The 26,366-nt window shown below is 41.7% G+C and overlaps 1 protein-coding gene across 1 annotated transcript; it reads right to left on the bottom strand.

The window, feature by feature from the left end:
- Positions 1-643: 643 nt before the first annotated feature.
- Positions 644-7,030, bottom strand: LOC122783123. Its single transcript, XM_044047765.1, has 7 exons — positions 6,626-7,030; positions 5,868-5,942; positions 1,587-1,692; positions 1,389-1,504; positions 1,197-1,308; positions 948-1,110; positions 644-854 (listed from the first exon to the last, which is right to left on the bottom strand). Exons 1-7 carry the CDS (start codon positions 7,028-7,030, stop codon positions 644-646), a joined length of 1,188 nt encoding a protein of 395 aa, XP_043903700.1.
- Between the last annotated feature and the right edge of the window lie 19,336 nt (positions 7,031-26,366).

Here is a 26,366-nt window from a genome sequence, read left to right on the forward strand (position 1 = left end):
CCATTAACTGCTGTTTCTATATTTGCAGGGAAAAGGCCCAAGCCAACAGCCACATGATGATGATGATGACGACTATGACGATGAAGAAACACTCACCGGTCGAGACAGTGAGCTACAAGATGTAAGCCTAATCATTAATGTACTAGTTGTTTTTGAAATGTTATAATCATACTGTAATAATGTACCACACACCCTCCTGCAGGAACCTAGGCCTTCCCCAGCTGGCAGGAGGACTACATCTGCTGGGCGAAGTGAAGTGAGTAGGCGCTCCCTTTTACCCACCATAAACTGCATAGTTGGTTGCACTGACACATTAATTCATCATAGGACATCCGTGCAATTTATAAGCGGTATCTCCTCCATGCAACGGAGTATAAGAGGCTCCAAATTAAGAAGATAAAACTTGAGATCAGGAAGATGGAAAAGGATGTAAGTATGACTCCAAATGCACAGCCAAAGGTCATTGTTCTTACTGCATTTAATGTTCCGTTTGGTCTCCACAGCCTGACCTGCGTGACCCACCCACATAAAATTAAAAGTTTTCAACATGTCTACTGTGTCCTGTCTAAATTCTGTGAAAAAATATAAATTTCATTGCAGTACATTCGAGAAAAAAATGAAATTAAGAATGGAGCTCTTCAAATTATGGAAAATGTGCGTCCCTATAGAGGTCCCTCACGGCCCTCCCATCCATGTCTTCTGGCATGGGATTGGGGTCCTCCCATCTCTCCTCCAGTGTGACATCCAGGAGCCTCTCCCTGCGGATGGTTGCGATGTTAGGGAGGATGGCACAGGCCACCGTAATATCACAGGCACATTCTGGAGCAACCCTCAGGTATTTCAGACACTGGAACCTGTCGGTATTGGAGCAAAAAGACATTTAAAACTGTAGGGTTGTCTGGGCAGTATTGTAGTTTGAAGGCTATTATCTGAATATGAGGCTGAACCTGGACTTCAGTTGGCCGAAAACCATCTCAATTCGTGCCCTGGTGGAATTGAGGGCACCATTAAAGGCCTCCTCTGCCTCAGTCCCTGGATCGCTATATGGTGTTAAAAGGTAAGGAAGACAGGGATAACCCCTGTCTCCAAGGAGGATACCTTCAAACTCCCCTGCAGGGTGAGAAAGGAATGGATGTCATCTATGTGACATGACACATTGAAACATAAGGAATGTTAATTTTGAGATATTCTCTTACTTTGAGCAAGCCTCTGTGCCACTGAGCTTGCCCTGAATATTCTGGCATCATGTACCCCCCCAGGCCATTTTGCCTCAATGTTAGTGATCAAGTAATTGGCATCACAGATCATCTGTCAGCATGAAGGGTAACAATCAGTTATGCTTGAGACTACTGTTGGGACAATCGTGGCTTCAGTAGTAGGCTACATACCTGTACATTCAGACTGTGGTGATTTCTCCAGTCCACATAATCTCGTTCCACTGGTCCGGATGGGGCCACAATTCTCACATGGCTGCAATCAATGCAGCCAAGGACATTGGGGAAGCCTATGTGGAAAAATAAGGTACAACATTATCAACCTGTGGGCCACTTTCCACTTTACATGAAATGCATTTAAATGTCACAAACCTGCAATTGCATAGAATGCCTCCTTGATCCGCTGTGGGTCATGATGGCCAGGGAAGGTGATGTAGATGTTAAGGAACTGCTTCAGGGCCAGGTAGACTGCTCTTACCTGTAATGTGTTTGCTCTGTGTCATGTTTAATGTATACATATGAAAGATAACTATGGAAATTACTTTATTTAAATAAATATATTACTTCATTGCCATCTGTCTCTGTTTCTAATTAGTCATGGCCTATGACATATATGACCTATATGACATCATGGACACCCCCATGTGATCAGCTCAACTCCTTTGCATAATATGTGGCGATGCTGGAAATAATCACAAATGACTAGAGGACATAATTGTTACCTCTCTGCAAACAGTTGCCTTGCTTAACTTCTCAGCATCACCAACACTGTAGAGAAATGTACCGCTGGCAAAGAACTGCAGTGCAATACAGACTGACTGCACAGTGGTCAGAGACTGGCTACGGCGAGTGACCCTCATAATGTATGGTTCAAGCAAACTGCATAAATACATAATGCTTTGCCTGCTGAACCGGTCCCTCTCCCACAGGTACGCATCTGTGTGGGTCAACGGGTTGGTCCTGTCCTGGAAGACCCTTGGTGCTGGTGGTGGTAGGAAGGCCCGTTGAATTATCCGGGCCTCTTCATTCACTGGGTTGTCAATGAATGGGCATGCCATGTAGAAATGTTTCACTCAATCTCTCTTTCTCTTTGTCTGTCTGTGTCCCTCTCCCTCTCTTGAATGCACTGCTTATATGTCTTGGCCTTTGTCAATTGACCTTAATTGGCTTTGGCTTTGCCAGCCAATAGGAGGCAAGGAGGGTGTGTGGGGGTGGAGATTGGAGGGCATTTACATCTAATTGTGGTTTGGAGTACATATTCAATCTTTTATTTTCAATGCCTCAATTTCCTTTTATTATATTTTTTGGCCAATTAGTTTAATTTATTTGTGTCTTATTTTTATTATATTTTATGTTGGTGATAATGTTCTTTTATGTACTTATATATAATATATATAATTATTAGTATAAATCATTTCTTTAATACATTTTATTATATAATTTATGTTTTACATATTATTTTATCATTACATGACAGTTGTGTGTCTCTGTTTCTGTCTATTGGACATTCTTTGATCATAGATGGTGCTAAGCTTCACTTTTAGCCTGCTACAGACCAGGTTTGACCGGCAGCATAAGGTACCATGGCTGGCATTCACATTAGCCACCTTGGTGGAACAGGGTTGAGGCTCAGATTGATGGAACGGCAACCTGAGCCACAGTTATGGCTTAGCCATGGTAGAGGCTTAGCCAGAGTCATAGTTTCCATGGTTACTGAGTTGGGGCTAATCTCAGCCTCTTTGATGGAACCGAACTCTCACTAATATTAGCCAGACTTGGCCATTTAAGCTTGGCTTTGCCTTTAGCCTGCTTGATGGAATACCCCTCTGTACAGCCTCCTTCTGTTATGTTTCCTTGTGCATGTGCACCCTCCTTATTTAATTAAATGCCTGACTTTACCCTAAACCATGTGATGGCATAATGCATCTACACTCCAACCTATTGCTGACTGTTCTTTGCTTCTATACCATTATTTATCATTGAAAATGTAGCCCCCTGCACTGTTGGACACATTTACATAATGATTTATTCATTTTTTTTTATATAGGCATATCTTATATGTGTTTGCAATTGTAACACCATAATTCATTTAATAATTGCTGAACTGTTACGTCCTTTGATTTTCCACTGTGTTTTCTCTGGCTATGTTTGACCATGTTTTTAGTGTAGATAGTGTAGTTGCAATGAGGGCATTTATCCCTTTTTCAGGGATAGTCTTGAACCTCTATTCTCTGTGGCAGCAGGTAAAACCAAGGAGGACACTGCAGCTGTATCTTGCGCAGAAGCAGTCGAATCTTGAGAGGTGGAGACTGTGGCTTGCAGGAGTGTGGATAGAGGTGCAGTTGAGCTTTGTTGCTCTGCTGAAGCTGAGCTGGAAGAGGCAAGATCCTGTATAGATAAAACCGAGGAGGACACTGCAGCTGTATCTTTGTGGGTGGGAGGGGAGGTCTGTTCTGGAGAGGTGGCAGTCAAAGCCTCCAAGTGTCTTGTCATGTCTGGCCTTCTCAATACAGTTTTACTGCACACAGGGCAATGATAGTGTCCCTGATCTCTGCAGTTCAACCCACATCTGCAGATAATTTTATCTAGACTAAAACCATGCAAAAAAAAAAGCTAATTTTTTTTTAAATTTCTGTGAGGATGAAAATGACTTAAAACATCAAACACTCTCACATAAATTTTAATCTTGAATTTTGGTTCTTATGGGGACCAGTCATGGGTCCTCGTGGGGCTTCCAAATCCCAACCCCACCCATATTATGTCTGTATGCCTCAAATAGGCAGATAAAAGATGCTTCTGGCCTTCAATGATCAACACTGATACAACTAGAAAGAACAGGAATCCATGAGTGTTATAAAGGTTCAACTTAACTTTAAGTGTTGTGCTATTTGACAAAAGACAGGCCTTTTTAAGTCAATCAATGAATTTATTCATGTCAACCATGACCACGTAACCACATTGATGACCAAATAGTTTAAAAGAATATAAAAACAGAAAATAAAAAAGAGCCTCTGGTTTTAACAAAACATGCACAATCACACAGTGTGCAAATAGTGTGCATATACATATATATATATATATATATTTTTTTTTTAACACCTCCTGCAAATATCAACGCTACAAATGTGTGAAAGTGTATAGCGCTGCACTACATGCTAGTGTTTTTACAGCAGTCTTGATACTGATTCATTAAATATGTGCATCATTTATGGGGCTGTATGTAATTTAACACAAATGCATACATACAGTATACTGTGTGGCTACAACACACAATGATGCCCCATAGAGTCAAATAAGAAGCTTTTTGTTCTTGTATTTCCACATCATTAAAGGAATAATTCAGCAATTTTCATTTAGCTTTGTATTACTAGAATAGGGGCAGTATTTTTGAAAACCTGTGCTTCCCAACCTCAGTTTCCCCTGAGTCAAGAAATATCTTCATTCTTTTTTTCACTGGGCACGTAACAAAGAAAAGAATGAAAATATTTCTCAACTCAGGAGGAAACTGAGGTTGAGAAGCACACTTTTTCAAAAAATACTACCCCTATTCTAGTAATGCACACAGTGTGCAAATCTATAACAAAATCTTATGAGAACAAGAACTTAATAAAATCGCTTCGCATTTTCACTCATGATCACAGAGAACGGTGGCTGACGACGTGATCTTGCAGGATCATCAGTGAGTGACAGCGGGAACCAGATTCACCTCAGCCACAGTTCTGTGATCATGAGTGAGTGACGACATTAACGTGAATCACGTCCTCAGCGACAGAGTTCTCTTCGGTAAACGGCGCAGCCAGCATGTGGGCGGGGACTGTCACTCGCTATTGTGTCTCTGCTTTTTATATGAATACATTCATGTCCACAAATATACTGTATATAGAGAACACCCTTTACTACTGCTGTTCAAAACAAGGGTGTATGTTACCAAACATTACACTCGCTTGCACACAGAACTGTCACTGTGGACAGACTCCCTCTCCCTCCCCGTCCTCACAATGGCTAGGTCATTTGCCGAAGATTCACGAGTGAGTCAAAGAACGCGGCAGTTCCACTCCTGGCCAGCACGCTCGCTGCTGAGCTCAACTGAACTAAGAAAGGAATCAGTTCATGAAGTGATTCCATTCAGTTCATTCACTCAAAAGATCTGTTCTTTGGAACGACTCGTTCATGAACGACACAACACTAATGAGGACAGAAGAGACGTGAGGGAGGAGACGGAGGAGAGTTTTAGCTTGATTTTACTGGTGAATTAAATAAGTATTCCTGTCCGTTTGGTACATGACATAAGCTAGAGAGAAACAGTATTTTATTTCTTTTGTGTATGTAAATAGAACAGAGACATCTGATCATTAGTTTGTTTGATTGGCAGTACTGAGACAAAAGACTGCACATTATTAATAATTTTATTACTCGTTTTAAAGTTGCTGAAAGATTAACTGGGCAGAAAGAAATTCTACACCTTACCATATTATACGTTACTACTATTTTGATTCCAGCCTTTTTTGTAAAGACAGGTAACTAGATGTTAAGGTAAATCATGATCTGTCTCTCAGTGTTTGTAAAAACAAGGAAATAATAAAGGGTGTAGATATCAATGATTGTCATTAACTAGTAAATTACCTTAATGCACACAAGTAATGTGTAACCCACCTGATGAGCAAACAGATGAGTCCATGTCCATCTATGTCTGTGACAGGTCACTGTCCACAGCTTCCAATACCTGTTCTGAACGCCAGGAAAACAAAAAGAAATATATGAGAAAAAGACATTTAGTCTGAAATTAAACTAAATGTGTTAAGAGGAAGTTTCTTTTACCATTGGGATCAATCTGGATTTCATCCAAGCTCATTCCCTTGTAATCTGACAGCCGACCCTGTTCTAGGGCAATCAGCACTTTACTGACTTTAGCTAACTCCATTGTTCCTTCAGGTAGTAATACTGTCTGTGGACCCGGATGTCGTGGCCAGGAAAATTTGCCAGTGTGTCCATCTCATTGTCCCCCAGGTTGAGAACTGTGGACAGTGTAGATACCTGCTTTCTTAACTTGGTTGAGGGCAGAGTTTCAGGGTGCTTGGCCCCACATTCCTTCGCCATGTGTCTGATGGTGTCTGATCCCCTTAAGTGACTCTCTAATTCAGCTCTGGCAAAGAAAAAGGGATTGTCATCAGGCACACCACAGAGCCGCCAATGTGCAACCATGGCCCATTGATGACAACATGTCTGGTGTTAGAAGGATAGGAACCTTCCTGTTTCTTTTCCCTCTTATTTCAATGTTGGCAAAGCTTTTGCTCCAGCTCTGAAAGTCCTAGTGCCACATCTGAATGGACTGCAGAATTTTCTCTCAGGGTGAATGCACTAAGTGTCATCTTGGACACTTCACCTTCTCTTCTGCGATTAAACAGGATCACCTCAGCAAGCGTCACAGTAGCCAGCTTGGTCCAGGTCTTCTTGTTTGGGTTTTTCTTCAGATTCCTTTGGTTTTCTTCTCTGCACTTTTCAAGGTGCATGTGCATGATCTTCACATCCTCAGTGAAAGGAAGGACCTGTGAACTGTTCCATTTCCTCTCTTTCAGAGTTTGTAGGGCACAACATGACACAGACACATCCGACTTTTTCTCAAAAAGAGCCCTGCTCCTGTTCAGGTTCAGAGCCAATGATGGAGTTTTGTAGGTGTTTTTATCCTCATCAAAGCCAGCCACAGCTTTCACTGCTTCAACTACATTGTTAAAGTTTGAAGGCACATAGAAGTCCTTAATTCGTTTCAGTGTACCATCTTTCCGTGACTGCTGCACGAGCCGTCCGATTTCCCGCATTTTTTGTCTGATGTAGTCATGTTTGGTTTTGTCATGTCCATGCTTGGCATACAAATGTTCTCCAAGTTTCAAAATGCTTCTCTCTTTTCTGATGATGGCTGTGACTTCATCTTGGTGCATGGCACTTACTAGCTCCCAAACCTTTCGGCTAACACCATCTGGGACAGGCTGTGCATAGGCACAGAGTGCCTGGGCCCGACTTCTGCCTGGCTTTGATGTGCTACATTTTTGTGAAAGCCTGCACCTGGACATGTGCCTCCATAAGGTTTTTCTTTTGAGGAAAGCCTGACAGTTTACGCAGTGCATGTAGTCGCTTGCTTTCACTGATTTTGTAGTTTGCTGACTTGGGATCAGTGTGCCAATACCAGTTTTTAGGACCTCATTGTTATGGGCACGGTTTCCTTTATTTCTAATGAGATCAAAATGTAATTTTCGTTCCTTTGACTTCACAGGAAAACTTAGTGCTTCAGCCACAGCAGATTCACGGCTGTGTTTGCGAGTTAAGTGCTGTGACATTTTGTTGCAGCGGATGGGACAATAAAAACAATAATGTGTCTTACTGTAAACTCTGGCACCATCTTTCTTTTTTTGCAGCTTCAGTACTGACACATTTGCCAGGTTTGTGTCATCACAATTTTCACTTCCTGTTGTCTTCTTGTCTTCATCTGAAGACTTTGTGGGCCGTGTCCTCTGTGACTTTTTGGGTTTCACCACTGGGATCTTGATGGGACTGTCAGGTTCTTCTGAAGAGCCTTCATAGAGAGAGCCTCTTGATGGAATATAATCGTCACCACTGCTTTCAATGGAGCTTTGAGAGGCGTCTGATCCATGTGATACCGTGGCGATCCGTTCAAGGTATTCTTTGGTAAGCTGAAAATGAAATGTACAAGAAGCTTATAGTTAAAAGAATAAACACTAACCAGATTTAGAAACTTAGGCAACTTAACCTGACAATCAACCTGTGTTTTACAGGAGTAGAGTTAGGGTACAGCTATGCATTTTGAGAGTTGTGTTAAGAGATACAAAATTAGCAATTATGCATCAGCATCAGAGTGTGAGCTTTCAAGGATGAATGTATCTGCTAATTCTGAGCTTGATTCCTAGAACAAAAAAAAAATCCAGTATCTCTCAAAAGACTGTCAAATCATTCCCCACTTCTATAATAACCTAAGAACTCTACAGGTGCTTAACAACACTGTGGTGAATGTACATTTGCTAAATAACTTTGATAAAATCATAATTCACTTTGACATAAACCTGCACATTATGAAAATGCTAAAGAGCTGCATACAATCAGATATCAACACTAGGAGAAACATGTTTTTATTTCCAAAACTCACTGGGGCTGTCATATGGAACAAGTTAAATGCAGTGTTTGACACTTACTAAAATCTTGGAAGGTGTATGCATCTGTGCTGGAGGCGCTGACTGTGATGAGGCCTCTTGGTTTGGATTTCCTGCAGACTAAACAACAAAGACAGGACACATTTACCACAACTGCAGAACTCCTTCACTAATATTTTAATTATTAAAAGTTAAAATATGCAAGGGAGTTTTGAAAATATAATAATACTGGAAATTCAATTAATAATTAGTTCATACAAATTATGTATTGCAGCCAACTTTCTCAGATGTAAGTTGCAGCTCAGATTAGGGCATTCAGAATTAGAGGTGTCAAATTATTGCGTTTATTGCTCTGCACCCTGGGCAAACGTTTGTCCTTGATACACATACTGACATTTCAGACCCCTGACTCAATGCGTTTATTCATTATTACAAAAAGAATGAAACTGCTTTCAAAGTAAGTTATAGTGTTTATAACTAGATTTTGGGCATAATAATTTGATAATATTGAAGTCTGATCACTTAAATGTACATTCATCTTCATGAAATATGAAGTTTTTTGACATACACACACACATGTCAGGAATTGGACCCCACCGGTGCAAACTTACACACTGCAATACCATTTGTGACCACTGGGGACCCAATCCCACACACACTCTGTCATGAAAACTGACTTCATGGGGTCCAAATTTTTTTTCAAAAAACTGGGCAGGGCCTATCAGGAGGCTGTTTTCTATTGATTGCAATGCTCGTGCCCGTGGGGACCGAGTTTTGGGCCCCATGTGAAAAACTGGGCCCCACCGTGTGAGTGAAGAGTCAGGATGTGGTCCCCATCAGGATAGAAAAATACACACACACACACGACTTCATGTTGTCAGTTTGGTCTTTGGTTCTCCATTTATTTTTCACATTAAATGTTCATTTTGTGTTCTCCATTTATTTTTCACATTACATGTTCATTTTGTGAAGTGCCTATTTGTATTTTCACAGCAATTATTTTATGTCTAACTCTATACATTCATGTTAAACACTACTTTGAGACATTGCTCACAGCTAAAGAATGTTGAATAAAAATTTGGTGGTGAAAAATGGTTTTTGTGGTAATTTAAGAGCACTTAAAACAGACGGGTCAATTTTGACTGGGAACACTAAAGTAAGGGGCGGGAGGTAAACACGACAGGAGGGTTAAGCAGCTTTTTTTTGTAATTTATAGTATATATCTGTATACCAATACTCATACATGCATTGAAATTTCATATTGTTAATGAATAGGCCAGTAGGCTACACTAGAAATGGAGAGGAATTGCAAAAATTGCAAAAATACAGTATTTATTGCTGTGACCAGTGGACATAACAGTGGTTTAAGACATTTGATCTTCTTCTTCTTCTTTTCCTTTCGGCTGCTCCCTTCAGGGGTCACCACAGGGAATCAACCTCGTCCATCTAACTCTGTTCTCTGTATCCCCCTCTCTCACACCAACTAACTTCAAGTCCTCTTTCACTACATCCATAAACCTTCTCTTTGGTCTTCCTATAAACCTCCTGCCTGTCAGTTCCAACCCCAGCATCCTTCTACCAATATACTCACTATCCCTCCTCTGTACATGACCAAACCATCTCATTCTGGCCTCTCTGACCTTATCTCCAAAACATCTAACATGTGCTGTTCCTCTGGTTGACTCATTCCTGATCCTATCCATCTTCGTCACTCCCAAAGAGAACCTCAACATCTTCATCTCTGCTACCTCCAGCTCTGCGTCCTGTCTTTTCCTCAGTGCCACTGTCTCTAGACCATACAGCATCGCTGGTCTCACCACTGTCTTGTATATCTTTCCTTTCATTCTGGCTGATACTCTTTTATCACACATTACCCCTGACACTTTTCTCCACCCATTCCAACCAGCTTGAACACGTTTCTTCACCTCTTTTCCACAATCTCCACTGCTCTGGGCTGTTGACCGTAAATACTTAAAATCCTCCACCTTCTTTATCTCCACTCCCTGTAGCCTCATGGTTCCACTTGGGTTCCTCTCATTCACACACATATATTCTGTCTTGCTGCGACTAACCTTCATTCCTCTCCTTTCTAGAGCATATCTCCACCTCTGGAGCTTTTCCTCCACCTGGTCTCTGCTCTCACCACAGATCACAATGTCATCTGCAAACATCATAGTCCATGGAGATTCCTGTCTAACCTCATCTGTCAGTCTGTCCATCACCACCGCAAACAAGAAGGGACTCAGAGACGAACCCTGATGTAGTCCCACCTCCACCTTGAACTTCTCTGTCACACCTACAGCACACCTCACTGCTGTCTCACAGTTGTCATACATGTCCTGCACCAGTCTCACATACTTCTCTGCCACTCCAGACTTCCTCATACAGTACCATAGTTCCTCTCTCTTTTTCCAGATCTACAAAGGCACAATGCAGCTCCCTCTGACCTTCTCTGTATTTCTCTACCAGCATTCTTAAAGCAAATACTGCATCTGTAGTACTCTTTCTAGGCATGAAACCATACTGTTGCTCACAAATGCTGACTTTCCCATAACTTCATTGTATGGCTCATCAACTTTGTTAACATCTCCCTTATTCTTAAAAATGGCACCATCACACTTCTTCTCCATTCCTCAGGCATCCCCTCACTCTCTAAGATCCTGTTGAATAGTCTAACCAGAAACTCTACTGCCTCCTCTCCTAGACACTTCCATACCTCCACAGATATATCATCAGGACCAACTGCCTTTCCATTCTTCATCCTCTTATGCCCCCCTCACTTCAGCTTTACTAATCTCTGCTACTTCATGGTTCACAGTAGTTACCTCTTCTACCCTTTGCTCTCTTTCACTTTCCTCATTCATTAGCTCTTCAAAGTACTCTTTCCATCTTCCCATTACTTCTGTGGCACCTGTCAACACATGTCCCTCTCTATCCTTAATCACCTGAACCTGCTGGACATCTTTCCCATCTCTATCTCTCTGTTTTGCCAACCTGTATAAATCATTCTCTGCCTCCTTACTTTCCAACCTAGCATACAAGTCATCATATGCCCTTTGTTTGGCCTTTGCCACCTCTACCTTTACCTTGTGCTGCATCGCCCTGTACTCCTGTCTGCTGTCTTCAGTCTCCTCAGTGTCCCACTTTTTCTTTGCTAACCTCTTTCTCTTTATATACTCCTGCACTTCCCAGTTCCACCACCAAGTCTCCTCATCTACTTTCCTTCCAGACGACACACCAAGTACTCTCCTACCTGTCTCCCTGATTACATTAGCTGTAGTTGTCCAGTCATCTGGGCGCTCTCCCTGAAAACCACAGAACAGTCCTCTCTTTTCAGCTTCCACCACTTTGTCCTTTGTTCTGCCTAGATTGCGCACAATGAGTAGGCGAATGACCAAGTGGTTCTCTGTCGAAGAGGTTCTGGTCCAGCTTTTTGGATGAAGAGGGCAAAAAAATTGAACCAGAGATAGAGGAGGATGTTTCGGAAGTAAGAAAATACACCATACACCTGCAAGCGAATGACAGCCCACTGGCCAGTGGCACTGTTCCACAACATCCTTGATGTGTCTGCTTTCAACACATATGTGGTGTGGACAGCCACCGACCCAACCTGGAATCAGGGGAAGAGTTTCAAGAGGAGACTTTTCCTAGCAGAGCTGGGGAAAGCTTTGGTGACTCCTCTTATTCAACGGTGCCAGCACATTCCTCGCACACCAGCCTCTGCCAGTCTGGTTAGGAGTGTGCATGCCCCAGCCGCTGCCCTGGCTGCTTTCCCCCAACAAGGACATGGGCAAAAAGGAAGCGCTGTGTGCTCTGTGCCCCTAGAGACAAAACAAGCCTGAGATGCTGCAAATGTGATGCCTATGTTTGCAAGGCCCACTCTGACCTGTAGTCCTGCCATCATGGAAATTATAATAAAAACACCTCCCATACACAATACAAAATAACAACAACTCAAAAAACACGATCTTTAAAGAGAACATGACAGTATGCTAAGCCTTAGGCCTGATGTCCCTCTCTGCTCAAATACAAACACTGCAAGTACAACCTGAGGCACAGCAGAGTGGACAACATCATAACACACAGAACTCGCTTTTTTAACAGCTTTTTCCTGGCCACAGTAAGACTGATGGCAAATCAAAACCACTGAACTCTCTGTAAAATAACCAGACACTACCTAACCTTAACCATGTGCAATATTCCTCTCCCTGATAAATGTGCAATACATCCCAGAGCAATACTGCAATTCATCAGTATACATGTGTATGTGCATGTATATATATGTATCTGTATGTGTATATGTTTGTATGTGTATATGTGTATATATGTATATATATATGTGTATATATACACATATATATATACATAAAAGGGTGCTGTATATCTGTATGTTTTTATTTTTATTCTTCTATATTTTCTTAATATTTTTTATACTCTGTATAGATTTTAATTTGAGTTCTACTTTTATACTTTTATATTTATACTTAAGTTTGTGTTTCTGTCTCCTAAAACTGACTCACAAGATTTCAAATGTGCCTGGACTGTCTGTTTAAGCACAAATGGCAAATAAAAACCTTGAAACCTTGAAACGATGGAGCCACTGCAGCAGCTGCAAATATCTCCACCAGCAGCACTTCATCTGGACCTCCAATAACTGCTGCTGCAACACTGGCTACAGCTTCTGCAACATCCAGTACATCAGCAGCACCCACCACCAAGCTGAAGGCCACACAGCAACAGATGGGACAGGAGCAACTGCATTTGAAGCAGGATGTGGCTACAAGGTTGAATTCAACATTTTACATGCTGAAAAGGTTCATTGAAGTTAAAGATCCGGTCATCTCCACCCTGGCACTTATCAATGTGTAACAGTGTAAATAAGTTTGTGCTTAGCACTCAAAAGCAAAATGTTACGCTGTGGGTAAGTTGCCGTCCTGTTCGCTCGGACATAAAACTCTGTTGTAAAATGCTATGTTTCATACGATGTGTAATCTTTATCAGCATGTACTGCATAATTTGTTTGTATAAAGCAGGAGTGCCCAACCAGTCGATCGCGGTCTACTGGTAGATCGTGAACTGATCCCAAGTCGACCGCGAGGGGTGTTTTTTATTGGGTGTATGTGTGTTATGTGGCGTTGGCAAAGAAAGGGAACCTGGAGTGGCATTTTAAAAGAGTACACGGGAGCTACGAGAGGGATTTCCCTACAAAAACGCCTTTACACGCCACAGAAGTCCGGGACTTGAAAGAACAGCTTGCCGCACAGCAGTACAATCTTCACCAAGCCGAAGACCCAGGGTAAGGCCGCAACTATTGCTTCATATCTCGTCAGTCACGTCCTTGCTAAGCACAAGAAGCCATTTAAAGACGGCGATATAGTGAAGGCTTCCTCGAGGCAGCGAGTAGACTTTTTGCCGACTTTAAAAATAAAATGGAGATCGTGAAGGCCATTAGAGAAGTGCAACTCTCCCGACAGGCAGAGAAGCAGAGACAGAGAGTGAGAGAGACAGGCAGAGAAGCAGAGGCAGAGACAGAGAGAGAGGGACAGGCAGTCCCTGTATATTTTGTATATTATATCTACCTGTTTTGTATCTGTTTTATTATTCAGTTTGGTTCATATTAAGGTCAGTTACACACACATTATCCCTCATGCACCTTACACTACTGATTTATATAGTAATATTACATATTGTAAGTATAGTAATTATATAGTAAATATTTAGCTGTTCATTCCGTAATTTGATTTTTGTTCAATAAATTACTCTGTTATTCCTTAGAGTGGTGTATCTCGCATATTTGTCATGCCTTTAGAGTCATCCAACCTGTCTTTGCGAAGTTTATGCAAACAGCAGCAGAGCATCATAACCAAAGTCACAAATGTACCGCTATCCACACTGTCCACAGAGGAATGGGGAATTGTCCGAGAAACAGTGGACATTATCAAGCCTTTTGAGGAGGTCACTGTTGATGTGAGCACTGTGAGGTATGAAAAGTAAAGTGATAAAGTGATTAATGTTTATATTAAATTAGAATCACTTTTTTTGGACAAATCAGTGTACACATAAAAGGAATTTCACTTCTATCTAACTTTGCCCTCAGTGAACATGCACATAAGCACAAACTCCATATTTTAAACAAAAATTCTAGTTTAGATTTTTAACTGTATCCTTACTTTTAACAAAGAAGCATGACATTGACTTTGTAACAGTACACTGTTATAACTGCTTTTTTTTTTTTTTTAAACTTTATTTTTCATTCAATAAAACAAGAACAAAACACAAATACAGGGGGTAGACACTACTATCTTGCATAAAGATGCCATTTTGTCCATCTTGCAGTACATAACTCTGATTTCATCCGTAGTCTATAGGTCATTTGCTCCATTGATCGAATTTCTTCAACAATATCTAGCCAGTGGCTCAGTCCAGGTGGTTCAGTTTTCAGCCAACTTCTTGTAATGGCTTTCTTAGCCGCAAAGGGATAGGATCTTGAACAGATACACATCATTTTTAGCTATTACCCCATCTGGTATCAGTCCCAGGTACATATGCCTGATGTCATCAGGGATATTATAACCAAAAATTTCCCCCACGATCCTCAGAACCCCGTCCCAAAATGATCGTATTTTCATACAGGACCAGAATATATGAGAGTGACTGGCACTCAATTGCCCACATTGTCTCCAACAGAATTGTTGTTGACCCAATTGTCTATGTTTAATTTGTGGTGTAATAAAAAAACGTGTTATGTTCTTCCAACCAAACTCCCTCCATCACTTTGAACTTGTGGATGTATGTTGGGTCTTGTAAATGGAATGCCAGTCACTCTCAGACAACCCAATGTTAAACTCTTTTTCCCATTTCTCTTTTATATACAATGTATTCCTTCCTTGTTGTTTCATTAAACCTCTATACAGTTTAGAGACTATTTTTGAAGGAGTTTTTTTATATGCACCTGTCAACAGCTCAATCACATCATTCCCTTCAATGAGAGGTCTTTCTTGATCTCTGTCTCATATAAGTGTCTTAATTGAAGAAATCTGTAAAAATCTCTGTTGTCCAATCCAAACTCAACCTTAAGTTGACCAAATGATTTAAAATGTTGCTTATCAATGAGTGTACATATAGCTGTTATTCCTTTGTCTCTCCACTTTTTAAAGGTTTTGTCTATCACACCTGGTCTGAACCTGGTGTGAGAAGGCCAGATCAACAGCTTACAGTCACCTGTTAACTTAAATTTTTTAACGACGTCATACCATATTTCGAACGATCCTCTCAAAATTGAGTTTTCAACCTTAAGATCCATATGATCTTTTCCACCTAACATTGACTGAGGGGGGGCCCGACCCAGGTTCATCTCAATGTCCTTCCATCTGGCTTGATAACACGAAGAGCACCAATAGACAACATATCTTAACTGTGCAGCATAGTAATAATCTCTGAGACTTGGCAATGCCAATCCTCCATTTTCTTTGTCTAGTTGAAGGGTCTTGAATCGTATCCTAGGTCTGGCGCCTGCCCAGATGAACCTGGAAATTAGCTTGTCCCATGCTGAGAATTGAGAATCTGGTACTTTAACTGGGAGAGATAAAAAAAGGTACAACAACCTGGGTAAAAGATTCATCTTGATCACCTCAATTCTTGAGCTGAAATCCATCACTAACAATGACCACTTTGCTACATCTTTTTGAATTTTATCGTTAATTAGCCTGTAATTTGTCTCATAAATTGAGTCATATTCCTGAGTTATTATCACTCCTAAGTATTTTATTGACTTAGAATTCCAATTTAAATTATATCTCTTCCTGATTTCTTCTTTTGGCTTGAAATTAAAGGATAAAACCTGAGTTTTTAACATATTCAATTTGTAACCCGACATCAATCCATATTCTTCATTATCTTTAATAATATGGTAAACGTTGTGTTTGGATCTTGAAGAAAGGTAATTATATCGTCAGCAAATAGTCCTATTTTGTGTTCATCTCCTGCCATCGTGATTCCTGTCAACTTATCTTCTTGTCTGATTAGTTGAGCAAGTGGCTCTATGAAAATTGCGAAAAGGGCAGGACTAGCACAACAACCTTGTCGTGTCCCTCTGTAGAGTTTAAAAGTGCCCGTCAGATGCCCGTTAATTTTAACTCTGGCTAATGGGTCAGTATACAATGCCTTTATGCAATTTATGAATTTATCATTAAATCCCATCCTTTCCAGTACTTTATACAAAAAAGCCCAGCTGACCCTATCAAATGCTTTTTCAGCATCTAAGCTGATCAGTGCAGCGCTTGTATGGTGTTTATTAACATGTTCTATAATATGAAGTGTGCGCCTGATGTTGTCCTGTGTTTGCCGTCCCTTTACAAAACCTGTCTGGTCCTCGTGTATCAAGTCAGGCAAAAAACGTTCCAGTCTTTTAGTGATAATGCATGTAAACAGTTTATAATCTACGTTCAGAATAGATATTGGGCGGTATGACTCGCAGTATTCTTTATTTTTCCCCTCTTTCGGAATGACAGATATCACAGCATCTCTCCAGGAAGGAGGGGCTATCGCCTTCTCAAGCGTCCAATTAAATGATTCTAATAGTACCGGGGCAAGGGCTTCTTTGAATTTTTTGTACCATTCATTTGGATAGCCGTCACTTCCAGGGCTCTTATTAGTCGCCAGTCTACCTATGGCTTTATCCAATTCATTTTTTGTAATAGGGGCAGTCAAATATCATCTATATTGCTCTAAGCCTATTGAGGGGAGGTCCAATGAGATCAGGAATTCCTTGATTTTCTCATCGTCAACTTTCTCAGGCTGTGAATACAAGGTCTCATAGTAGTTTTTAAAGATTGTATGGATTTCTTCTGGGTCATATTTCAATGTATTTGTTGAGGGGTCCCTAATCTTATTAATTGAATTTGTTATTTGTTGCGTCCTAAGGCGCCTCGCCAATAATCGTGCGGCCCTTGGGCCTGATTCATAGAAAGTTTGCTTCACGGATCTCAGTTTATTTTCTATTTCATTGTTAATTAAGTTCTCAATTTGTTTCCTCTTTTCTTTAATCTGGTTACCTATTATATCTTTATTGACATTTTTGGGTTGTTGTTTCTCTAGGTTTTCCAATTCCTCCTCTAATTGATCATATTTTGATCTCCAGATTTTCCTTAGGTGAGCTGTCCTTGATATTAGCTTCCCTCTCATAACTGCTTTGATTGTGTCCCAAAGAATAGTTGGGTCGACCTGGTCGTCCTTATTATCATTTATACATTCACCAATTTCTTTTGTAATTTCTTCCACTGTGGATTTATTATTCAAAATTCCTATATTCAGCCTCCATAGTGTATTCCTTGGCTTGCTGTTTAAATGTAAACTAAGGTAAACCATGCTGTGATCTGATATATCTGCCGTTCCAATTGTGCACTCTTGTACCCTGTGTCTATCAATGCTATTCATCAGGAAAAAGTCTAGCCTAGAGTGTACTTTATGTGTGGCTGAATAATGGGTAAATTCCCTATCACTTGTATGAATACTTCTCCAGACATCAAACAAGCCTACCTCTCTTATCAGGATTTTTAGGTCTTTTGATTTTGAGGATCCAAGTCTGCTTGTGCTTGTCGTGTCTAGTCGATGGTTCAAAATTGTATTCCAATCTCCCGAACAGACCAGGATTCCCTCACTCTCAGAAATAATTAAATCAAATAGTTTCCTAAAAAAGGATCTGTCCCTCTCTGGAGGAGCATAAACGTTCACAAATGTGATCAAAACACTGTCAATCCTGCCCTTAATAATTATATATCTACCTTCATCATCTCTTTTTTCTCCAAGCAGCTCAAAGTTTAAAGAATTAGATATCATTATTACAACCCCTCTCCTCCTACTATTTTTACATGAACTATAATATGTGTTGGTGTACCCAAACTTTCTTAGCTTCTCATGTTCCGGTTTTGACATGTGTGTCTCTTGTAAAAATACCACTTGGGACTTATCTTTCCTAATTTTTGCTAGGACCCTACTCCTCTTGACCGGGTTACTCAAGCCATTAACATTCAGAGAAGCAATTTTCAAATTCTGTGACATCACTTAAACATAGAAAAATGTGAATTATTTTGTAGTAGCGTAAACCCCTGATAACACAAACAATAACAAAGACAGAACAGTGTCAACTGAACACAGTGAAAAACAGACCTCCAAACTAGGAGGAGAAAACTCCTCACCAAGACCCCGTTGGTGGGTCGAGGGTAGATCCTATCCAATCCAACTTTATTTGTTAAGCACTTTAAACAAACCACAATGGACCAAAGTGCTGTACAGAATAAATAAAAGGCATAATAATAAAAGGTTCAAAATTAGATAAAACAGCTTAAAATAAATTAGAATCATAAAATACAATAAGAATTAGCAGCATACAATAAAAAACAATACATTCTATTCAAATTAAAATATGTAAAATAAATAAAACCAAACGTCTCATGAAGTGTCAAAGGCCAAAGAGAAAAAGTGGGTTTTAAGAAGGGATTTAAAAACAGACAAGGACGAGGCCTGTCTTATGTGGAGGGGCAGAGCATTCCAAAGTTTTGGAGCTGCGACAGCGAAGGCACGATCCCCTCTGAGCTTCCGCTTGGTTTTAGGCACACTCAGGAGCAGCTGATCAGCTGACCTGAGAGAGCGAGCGGGTGAGTATGGATGTAGAAGCTCAGAGAGGTAGGGCGGGGCAAGACCATTCAGGGATTTAAAAACAAATAAAATTGTTTTAAAATCGATCCTGAAGTGTATGGGCAGCCAGTGGAGTGAAGCTAAAATGGGGGAAATGTGCTCAAATTTACGCGTGCCAGTTAAAAGACGTGCGGCAGCGTTTTGTACCATCTGAAGACGAGCAATGGAGGACGCACTAACCCCCACATAAAGAGAATTGCAGTAGTCCAGCCGAGTGGTGACAAAGGCGTGAATGACAATTTCAAAATGTTGCCTCGAGAGAATTGGCTTTATTTTGGCCAGCTGCCTCAACTGAAAAAAGCTCGATTTAACAACGGACCTGATCTGGTTGTCAAGCTTCAGATCAGAGTCGATTTTAACCCCCAGGTTTGTGGTAGTGTGTTTTAAAAACGGAGCCAAGCAGCCCAGATCTACTTGGGGGGCCCCGGTGGTGCCACCAAACACCATCACTTCTGTCTTTTTGTCATTAAAATTTAAAAAGTTCAGAGCCATCCAGGCCTTTATGTCATCAAGACACTGAAGTAAAATTTTAAAAGAGTATTCATCGTTCTTTTTAATAGGCATGTAGATTTGACTGTCATCTGCATAGCAATGGAACGAGATGCCATACTTTCTAAGAATGGAGCCAAGTGGAAGCAGATACAGAGAGAAAAGAAGGGGGCCCAGAACTGAGCCTTGTGGGACCCCGCAGGTGAGAGGAGCCGAGGAGGATGTCGAGTCACCGAGGCTGACACAGAAAGTTCGATCAGCCAAGTATGACCTGAACCATTCCAGAGCTGTGCCCCTGATGCCGACCTGCTCCTCCAGACGTGAGATCAGGATCTTGTGGTCCACTGTATCAAAAGCAGCAGTTAAGTCTAAAAGCACAAGAACTACACAGTCACCGGAGTCAGTAGCTAAAAAGATATCATTAAAAACTCTTAAAAGTGCTGATTCTGTGCTGTGCAGTGATTTAAAACCGGACTGGAAAATCTCAAGGATATTATTTTCCTCTAAAAAGGCCATTACTTGACCATGGACTAACTTCTCAAGGATTTTTGAGATAAAAGGCAGTTTGGAGATGGGCCTGAAATTTGCAGGAACTGCAGGGTCTAGACCAGGTTTTTTGATAAGAGGTTGCACTACTGCATGTTTAAAATTTTTGGGGACCACACCTGTGGACAGACTGCTATTTAAAACCAGAATAATAGATGGCCCTATAGTGTGGAAAACCTCTTTAAATAGTCGAGGAGGGACAGCATCATTTGGAGAACCTGAGGGCTTCAGCCGACCAACAACCTCCTGTAAAAACGACAATGTCACTGGTTCAAACTGGTTAAAAACAGCAGTGCAGGGAACAGAGACAGAGGGGTCATATGCAGGAGGTGAGATAAGCGCCCTAACAGAAGAGACTTTGTCAATAAAAAAGTGCATGAAGTTCTCACAAACAGTGGTGGAGGCCTCCATACAGGTAGTCTGTGGGGCATTTAGAACCAAGTTAATGGTGTCAAACAAAACACGGGGCTTGTGACTGTTTGACAGGATAATGTCAGAGAAATGGTTTCTTTTAGCATCTTTCACAGATGTCTGATAGTGACGCCAACAGTCCCTTAATGTTTGGAACGAAACATGGAGTTTGTCCTTCTTCCACTTGCGCTCTGCTCTACGGCACTCTCGTCTGACAGCATGAGTCCTTTCATTCAGCCAGGGCTCAGACTTAGTTTTGGGCTGCCTGGTTTTTAGTGGAGCCACAGCGTCCAAAACGGTTTGGCAGGTAGAGTGAAACCATGAGCTCAGCTCCTCTGTATCGCACACAGACCCAGGAGAAACACACTCCTGATTAAAAGCAGCTGAGAACCGAACAGTAGTGGAAGGGTTAAAAATACGACAGCTCCGAGGAGCAGTGCCGCCAGATTTAACTGTGTTACAGGCAAGAGCAACCTCGAATAACACAGGCATGTGATCAGAAAACACTGCATCACAAATCTCCAAGTTAAAAACAGGCAAACCATATGACAAGACAAGATCAAGTGTGTGTCCACGTTCCTGTGTGGGTCCAGACACAGACTGCACAAGATTAAAAGAGTCGATGAGGTGCAGGAATTCCTTAGCCATTGGCTTTTCAGGACAACACACATGAACATTAAAATCTCCGACGATAAGGACACGGTCATATTTAGGCATTATTTCAGCCAAGAAATCAGCAAAGTCATTTAGAAAGTCCTTATTGTATCTGGGAGGGCGATAGACCACAGCACACAACACTGTGTGAGAGCGACCCAGCTCAAATAAACTCAGTTCAAAGCTGGTAAACGAGGCTGATGGTGAAATCTGTTTACATTTAAAATGACTTTTAAAAACAGTCGCTATTCCCCCTCCTCGGCCCGACATCCGCGGGGAGTTAAAATAGCCGCAATCGTGGGGTAAAAGATCCGCGAAAGCACTGGACTCACCAACACTCAGCCAAGTCTCAGTCACACAGAGAAAATCCAAACTTCGGGATGAGAAGAAATCCTTCAAGATAAAAGCCTTGTTCGCTAGCGATCTAGCATTTGCCAGGCCAATCCTGGTAGGAACCGGCGGGTCAACGACGTCAGCTGTCCGGGGAGCCCGACACAGAGGCTGCAGGTTGCAGAGATTCACCCCGCGCCAGCAGGGACGAGGAGCGCAGCGACCACGGAGCCGAGACACTCGGATCGGGCCGATGACAGGAATAACACTGGCGTCCGCAGGCAAGTGGAGCCGGGGAGAGCGCCGGGAAAAGTTGATCGTACAAGCTGACGAAAGACGCAGACAGACCTTCAGCCTTACCAGCCGACCGCTGCGTTTTCCCCGGCGGCGAGTGCGCTTACGCCGCAGAGGTGAAGCAGGGGCGCGGCAGAGGTAAGTTGGGATCCCCGATAGGAGCGGAGGCAAGGTTTTATGACCATGATGATCGAAATTTACTAAATCTTTCGTTTGTAGTCGAAAATTTAGTAGAGTTTGGCGATCGTACACCAGCAGAGAGTTGACATTCAGAGCTAAAAGTGACACAAACAGCACAAACACACACAGCATTGGGAGCGACAGGGCCCTAAGTGTAGGGTGGCTAGGCCAAACCTTTCCATCCTAAAGTCCAACGTAAACTATTTCGACACTCCCAGACAGTTATTGTTATTATACCCTAAATGAAGCCAGAAATGAGTCCAGTTCAAATCTTGTGTTCCAGACTCGTAGTGACAGTGATGAATTCTATTTCTTCATTTTACCTCCCTTGCGCTGGGGATCATCTTTCTGAGCATCGGTGTGATCACTCTGGAAACCCTGAAGCTTAGATCGTGCTCTCTGGGCAACGTCGTCCTCAGCCTCATAACGACCCGGTACCTTCTGCCATGAACCCAGCAGCTTTCCCAGGTGCGTTCCCCAGTCAGTCTCACCTTCGGTCGACGTCGCCTCCTCCACTGTGATTCCTTGTCTCCTCAGCTCCACTCTCGCCTCCTCTGCGCTGTTATAAAATCGGGCTCCTGTCTCCCAGTGGATGCGCATGTTCACATATGGTGTTTGGAAGCGAACTCCTTTCACTTTCAGAGCCTTTTTGATCCCGTTATACTCTTTACGTTTCTTGATCACCTCAGCAGTGTAATCGTGATCGAAATAAATGGTCTTATTATTCAGCTGGATCTTTTCCTTCTTTGTTTTATTCCATGCCTCCTTCAAAACCAATTATTTGGTTGTGAATTCCTGGAAATGTAATATGAATGCTCTCGGGGGTTTGTCGGGAGCGGACCTCCGAGGTCCAGATCTGTGTGCGCGCTGAATATTTAACTCCATGTCAGCCGGGATCAGCAACTTGCTTCGGAGGAGCGCCTCGACAAACTCCGGCACCGAGTCTTCTCCCTCTTCTCCTTCTGCCACTCCGAAGATGCGGATGTTATTGCGTCTGGAGCGTGACTCTAGATCGTTTAATTTAAGTCGCAGCGCTTTTTGCTGTTTCAGGCAAGAGCTCAGAGCCTCGGTCGCTTCAGCAGCCCATCTTTCAACCGTCTCCACCCTGGTCTCCGCCTCGTCCACCCGGTCCGCTAAGCCGTGAACTTCTGCTCCGAGTGTGTCCAGTTTATCATTTATTTCTTGTCCGAGATGACTGAATTCTTGTCGCAAAGTGTTGTTATCGCCTCGTAGGTCAGTTTTGAGGTCGTTAATCGCCTGAATTATGTCTGCTGGCGCCATGACGGTCGGATCGACTTTACCGCTGCTGTCTCTGGCAGTCGACGTGTTTTTCTGCTTTGCGGGCTCCTTATCGTCGACTTTTTGGCTTCTAAGTGATCTTCCCCAATCCATCTATCTTTATTTTCAGCCAAAACTGAATTAAATGTAAACTTGGGGTTAAATTGCGATTTGTCTGGGAGAGCGATCTCACGTGCGTCCGACTACTCCATGCGTCCGTTATAACTGCTTTTAAGAACAACATTTGAATGATTGAACTCTGTCTGTAGGTTTGTGACTGCCTCCAGTGATCCTGATGGCAAGGGGTCTTCAGAGGATTGTTGCCCGCCATCAAAGAAATCTGTCCATCCATGAACCAGTTCAAAAACTGGTGGACAGCCTGATGACAGAGATGCACAAGAGGTTCAGCGAGGTGGATCAAATTGAGAAGCTTGCTTATGCTACTTGTTTGGACCCAAGGATCAAAAAGCAAGCCTTCGTGAACAACAGGGCAGCAGATGATGCTGTAAAGAGGATCACAGCTGCTGCAGCACACAATCATCCTAGTCACAGTGAGGAGGAGGAGGAGGAGGTGAGTGACGTGATGAAGACAAGACTGTGCATTGTGGCCACATCTGTGCCCTCTGAGAGAATTTTCTCAAAGACTGGGCAGATCATCACAGACAGACGTGTAGCAACCGATAACGTAATAACGGCCAATAATGTAATAAAGTTGTTGAGCCAATAACGTAATAACTTATTAGGTTATTGGCTGGTTATTACGTTATTGGCCTTGCCTTAAAAAAATCATTTGATAATGTAATAACAAGTGCCACAATTAGCCTTAATATTGCATCTTGCAATATTATATCTATATTACATATTATATCCGACCTTATAGATACCCCTCCACCCTAAAACCCTCCTCCACAGGAGGCCTAAAGGAGCAATTAGGAATCAATTTGGATTTATAGGTCTCTCTTCGGGTTCCATTATAGTACCCTGTGTATCTAACTCTGTAAGCCATACACACGCTTTGACGTGGCGTCACTGGAACGGAGCTACAGTCAGGGAAACGTACGATGTGACAACTTTATGAGAAATGTGAATAAATGAAGGCAATTAGGAGTTTTCTTTTACAACAAAATAGGTTTTAGTTGTTTATTCATCGCTCATTAGCATTTATTTTCAAACCAATTATCGATGTATTAAAGAGCTGCTGTGTGGACTCATACTGACATCGTGAACACGGGGCAGACGATGTGGACTGTGGAGCTGTGACGGTGTGATGCACTGAGACCTGTGCTCACTTCACCACTGATTCCCAGTTAGGCTGCTTGTCTTATCGTCACTATCTGTTCATAAAGTTACTGATAAATGTGATGAACACATGAATTAGAGTGAAAAATCTGTAGTTATAAAATTAAGTTTAACCCATTGTTATTGATCCTAATAATATGATCGTGAGTCTGCATGTTTTCTGGCCTGACTTTATCTTAATATTTTGTTTATTATATTTACCATAATTGTAATAATAATGATAAGTTAGCTTTATTTGTAAACCACCTACAACAACAGTTAGAAATGTGAACTTTGAAATTTCAACCAAAATACAAAGCATAGCAATGAGACCAAAATCATATTCATGGTTAATATTCAATGGAATTGTTTTTTTATTCATCATAAACAACACATATAAACTCGTAGCTACGGTCAATTAAATGAACCATTAAATTGATAATTTTAACCCGCAATTCACTATCATTGGTTTTGACATTCATTTACAAATCCACAGTTTAAAGCCAGAAGCAAATGTGCAATATTCATGAAATTCGCCTGCGCAAGTCAGTAGCGTACGTCGAGATAGACGACTCGTTCACATAGACGAAAGGCCTTATGGGAGTAACACTACTGCGAAACTTTTTTGGCATATGCGCTGGGTGAGCTCCATAGGAATGAACGGAGCCAAAGGGGCGGTGCTCTATCCAGGTCTTATAATACATCCATGGTCGGGCTACAGAGAGGCTCTCCGACAGGGTTTGCGACGATGGAGAGGGCTCTCCGTGGCTACAGAGAGCACTTTGCCAGTATCATAAACAAAGCTTTACTTTTACTCTGGGATCGTTGAATCAGCCAAAACAGTGTTAGGGCCAGTCTACAAAGATCTACAAAGCAAAATTAAATTGCTTAATTTGCTTTGAATTGCCCTCTCCATCGTCACAAACCCTTTCGGAGAGCCTCTTTGTAGCCCGAAGTGTGCCTCCAATAAATGTTATCATCTGTCGAGGCAACTAAGACCAATGGAGACTGCCAGTGCTGTCATTGGTCAGTTAACAACTCATTCCCACAGCCACTAGTGCTCTGGCGGTGTTTTGCAATACCATACTGAAAACTGCAACGTACTACCCCGTCAAAGAGTCAGTATGGTCAGAGTTGGATACACAGGGTACTATAATGGAACCCTAAGAGTGACAGATAAATCCAAATCGATTCCTATAGACCTCCTGTGGAGGGGGGTTTGAGGGTGGAGGGGTATCTATAAGGTTGGATATCTGTTGCAAGATGCAATATTAAGGCTAATTGTGGCACTTTCTCTCCAGAAATTGAAAATGAAATAAAGTGATACCTCAGTTATTACATTATTTGCTCAGTTATTACATTTTCAAAGGCCAATAACGTAATAATCAGCCAATAACGTAATAAGTTATTATGTTATTGGCAAAAAGTTATTACGTTATTGGCTCAACAACTTTATTACATTGGTTATTGGTTTTATTACATTTAAATTATTACATTATTGGCTCAGCCCCTCCAAGGTCCACAAGCTTGTGTTTCTCAATGCCAACTTGCCTTAGAGCAGGCCCTAAACTGCTTAAGTTACTTTTACTCAATTGCAGAATATTGTTGTTGTTGGTTTGGTTTATTTCACTTTATTTATGTCCCTTAGATAGAAGTGTGATTGGAGTTTCCTAAAAAGCTGTTAAAAGGAACAAACAGAAAATCTCTCCCAAGGAGGAAAACAAAAGGGGCTATAAATCTTAACTAAGGTATTAACTTACAGGTTATGCTAAGAAAACTTACAAAGGAAAAGCGTCGCTCACAAAGAGGATCAAAACTTGTGGCATCTGTGGCTGTG

The sequence above is a fragment of the Solea senegalensis genome, linkage group LG16 (assembly GCF_019176455.1).
Source record: "Solea senegalensis isolate Sse05_10M linkage group LG16, IFAPA_SoseM_1, whole genome shotgun sequence".
NCBI lineage: Eukaryota > Metazoa > Chordata > Actinopteri > Pleuronectiformes > Soleidae > Solea > Solea senegalensis.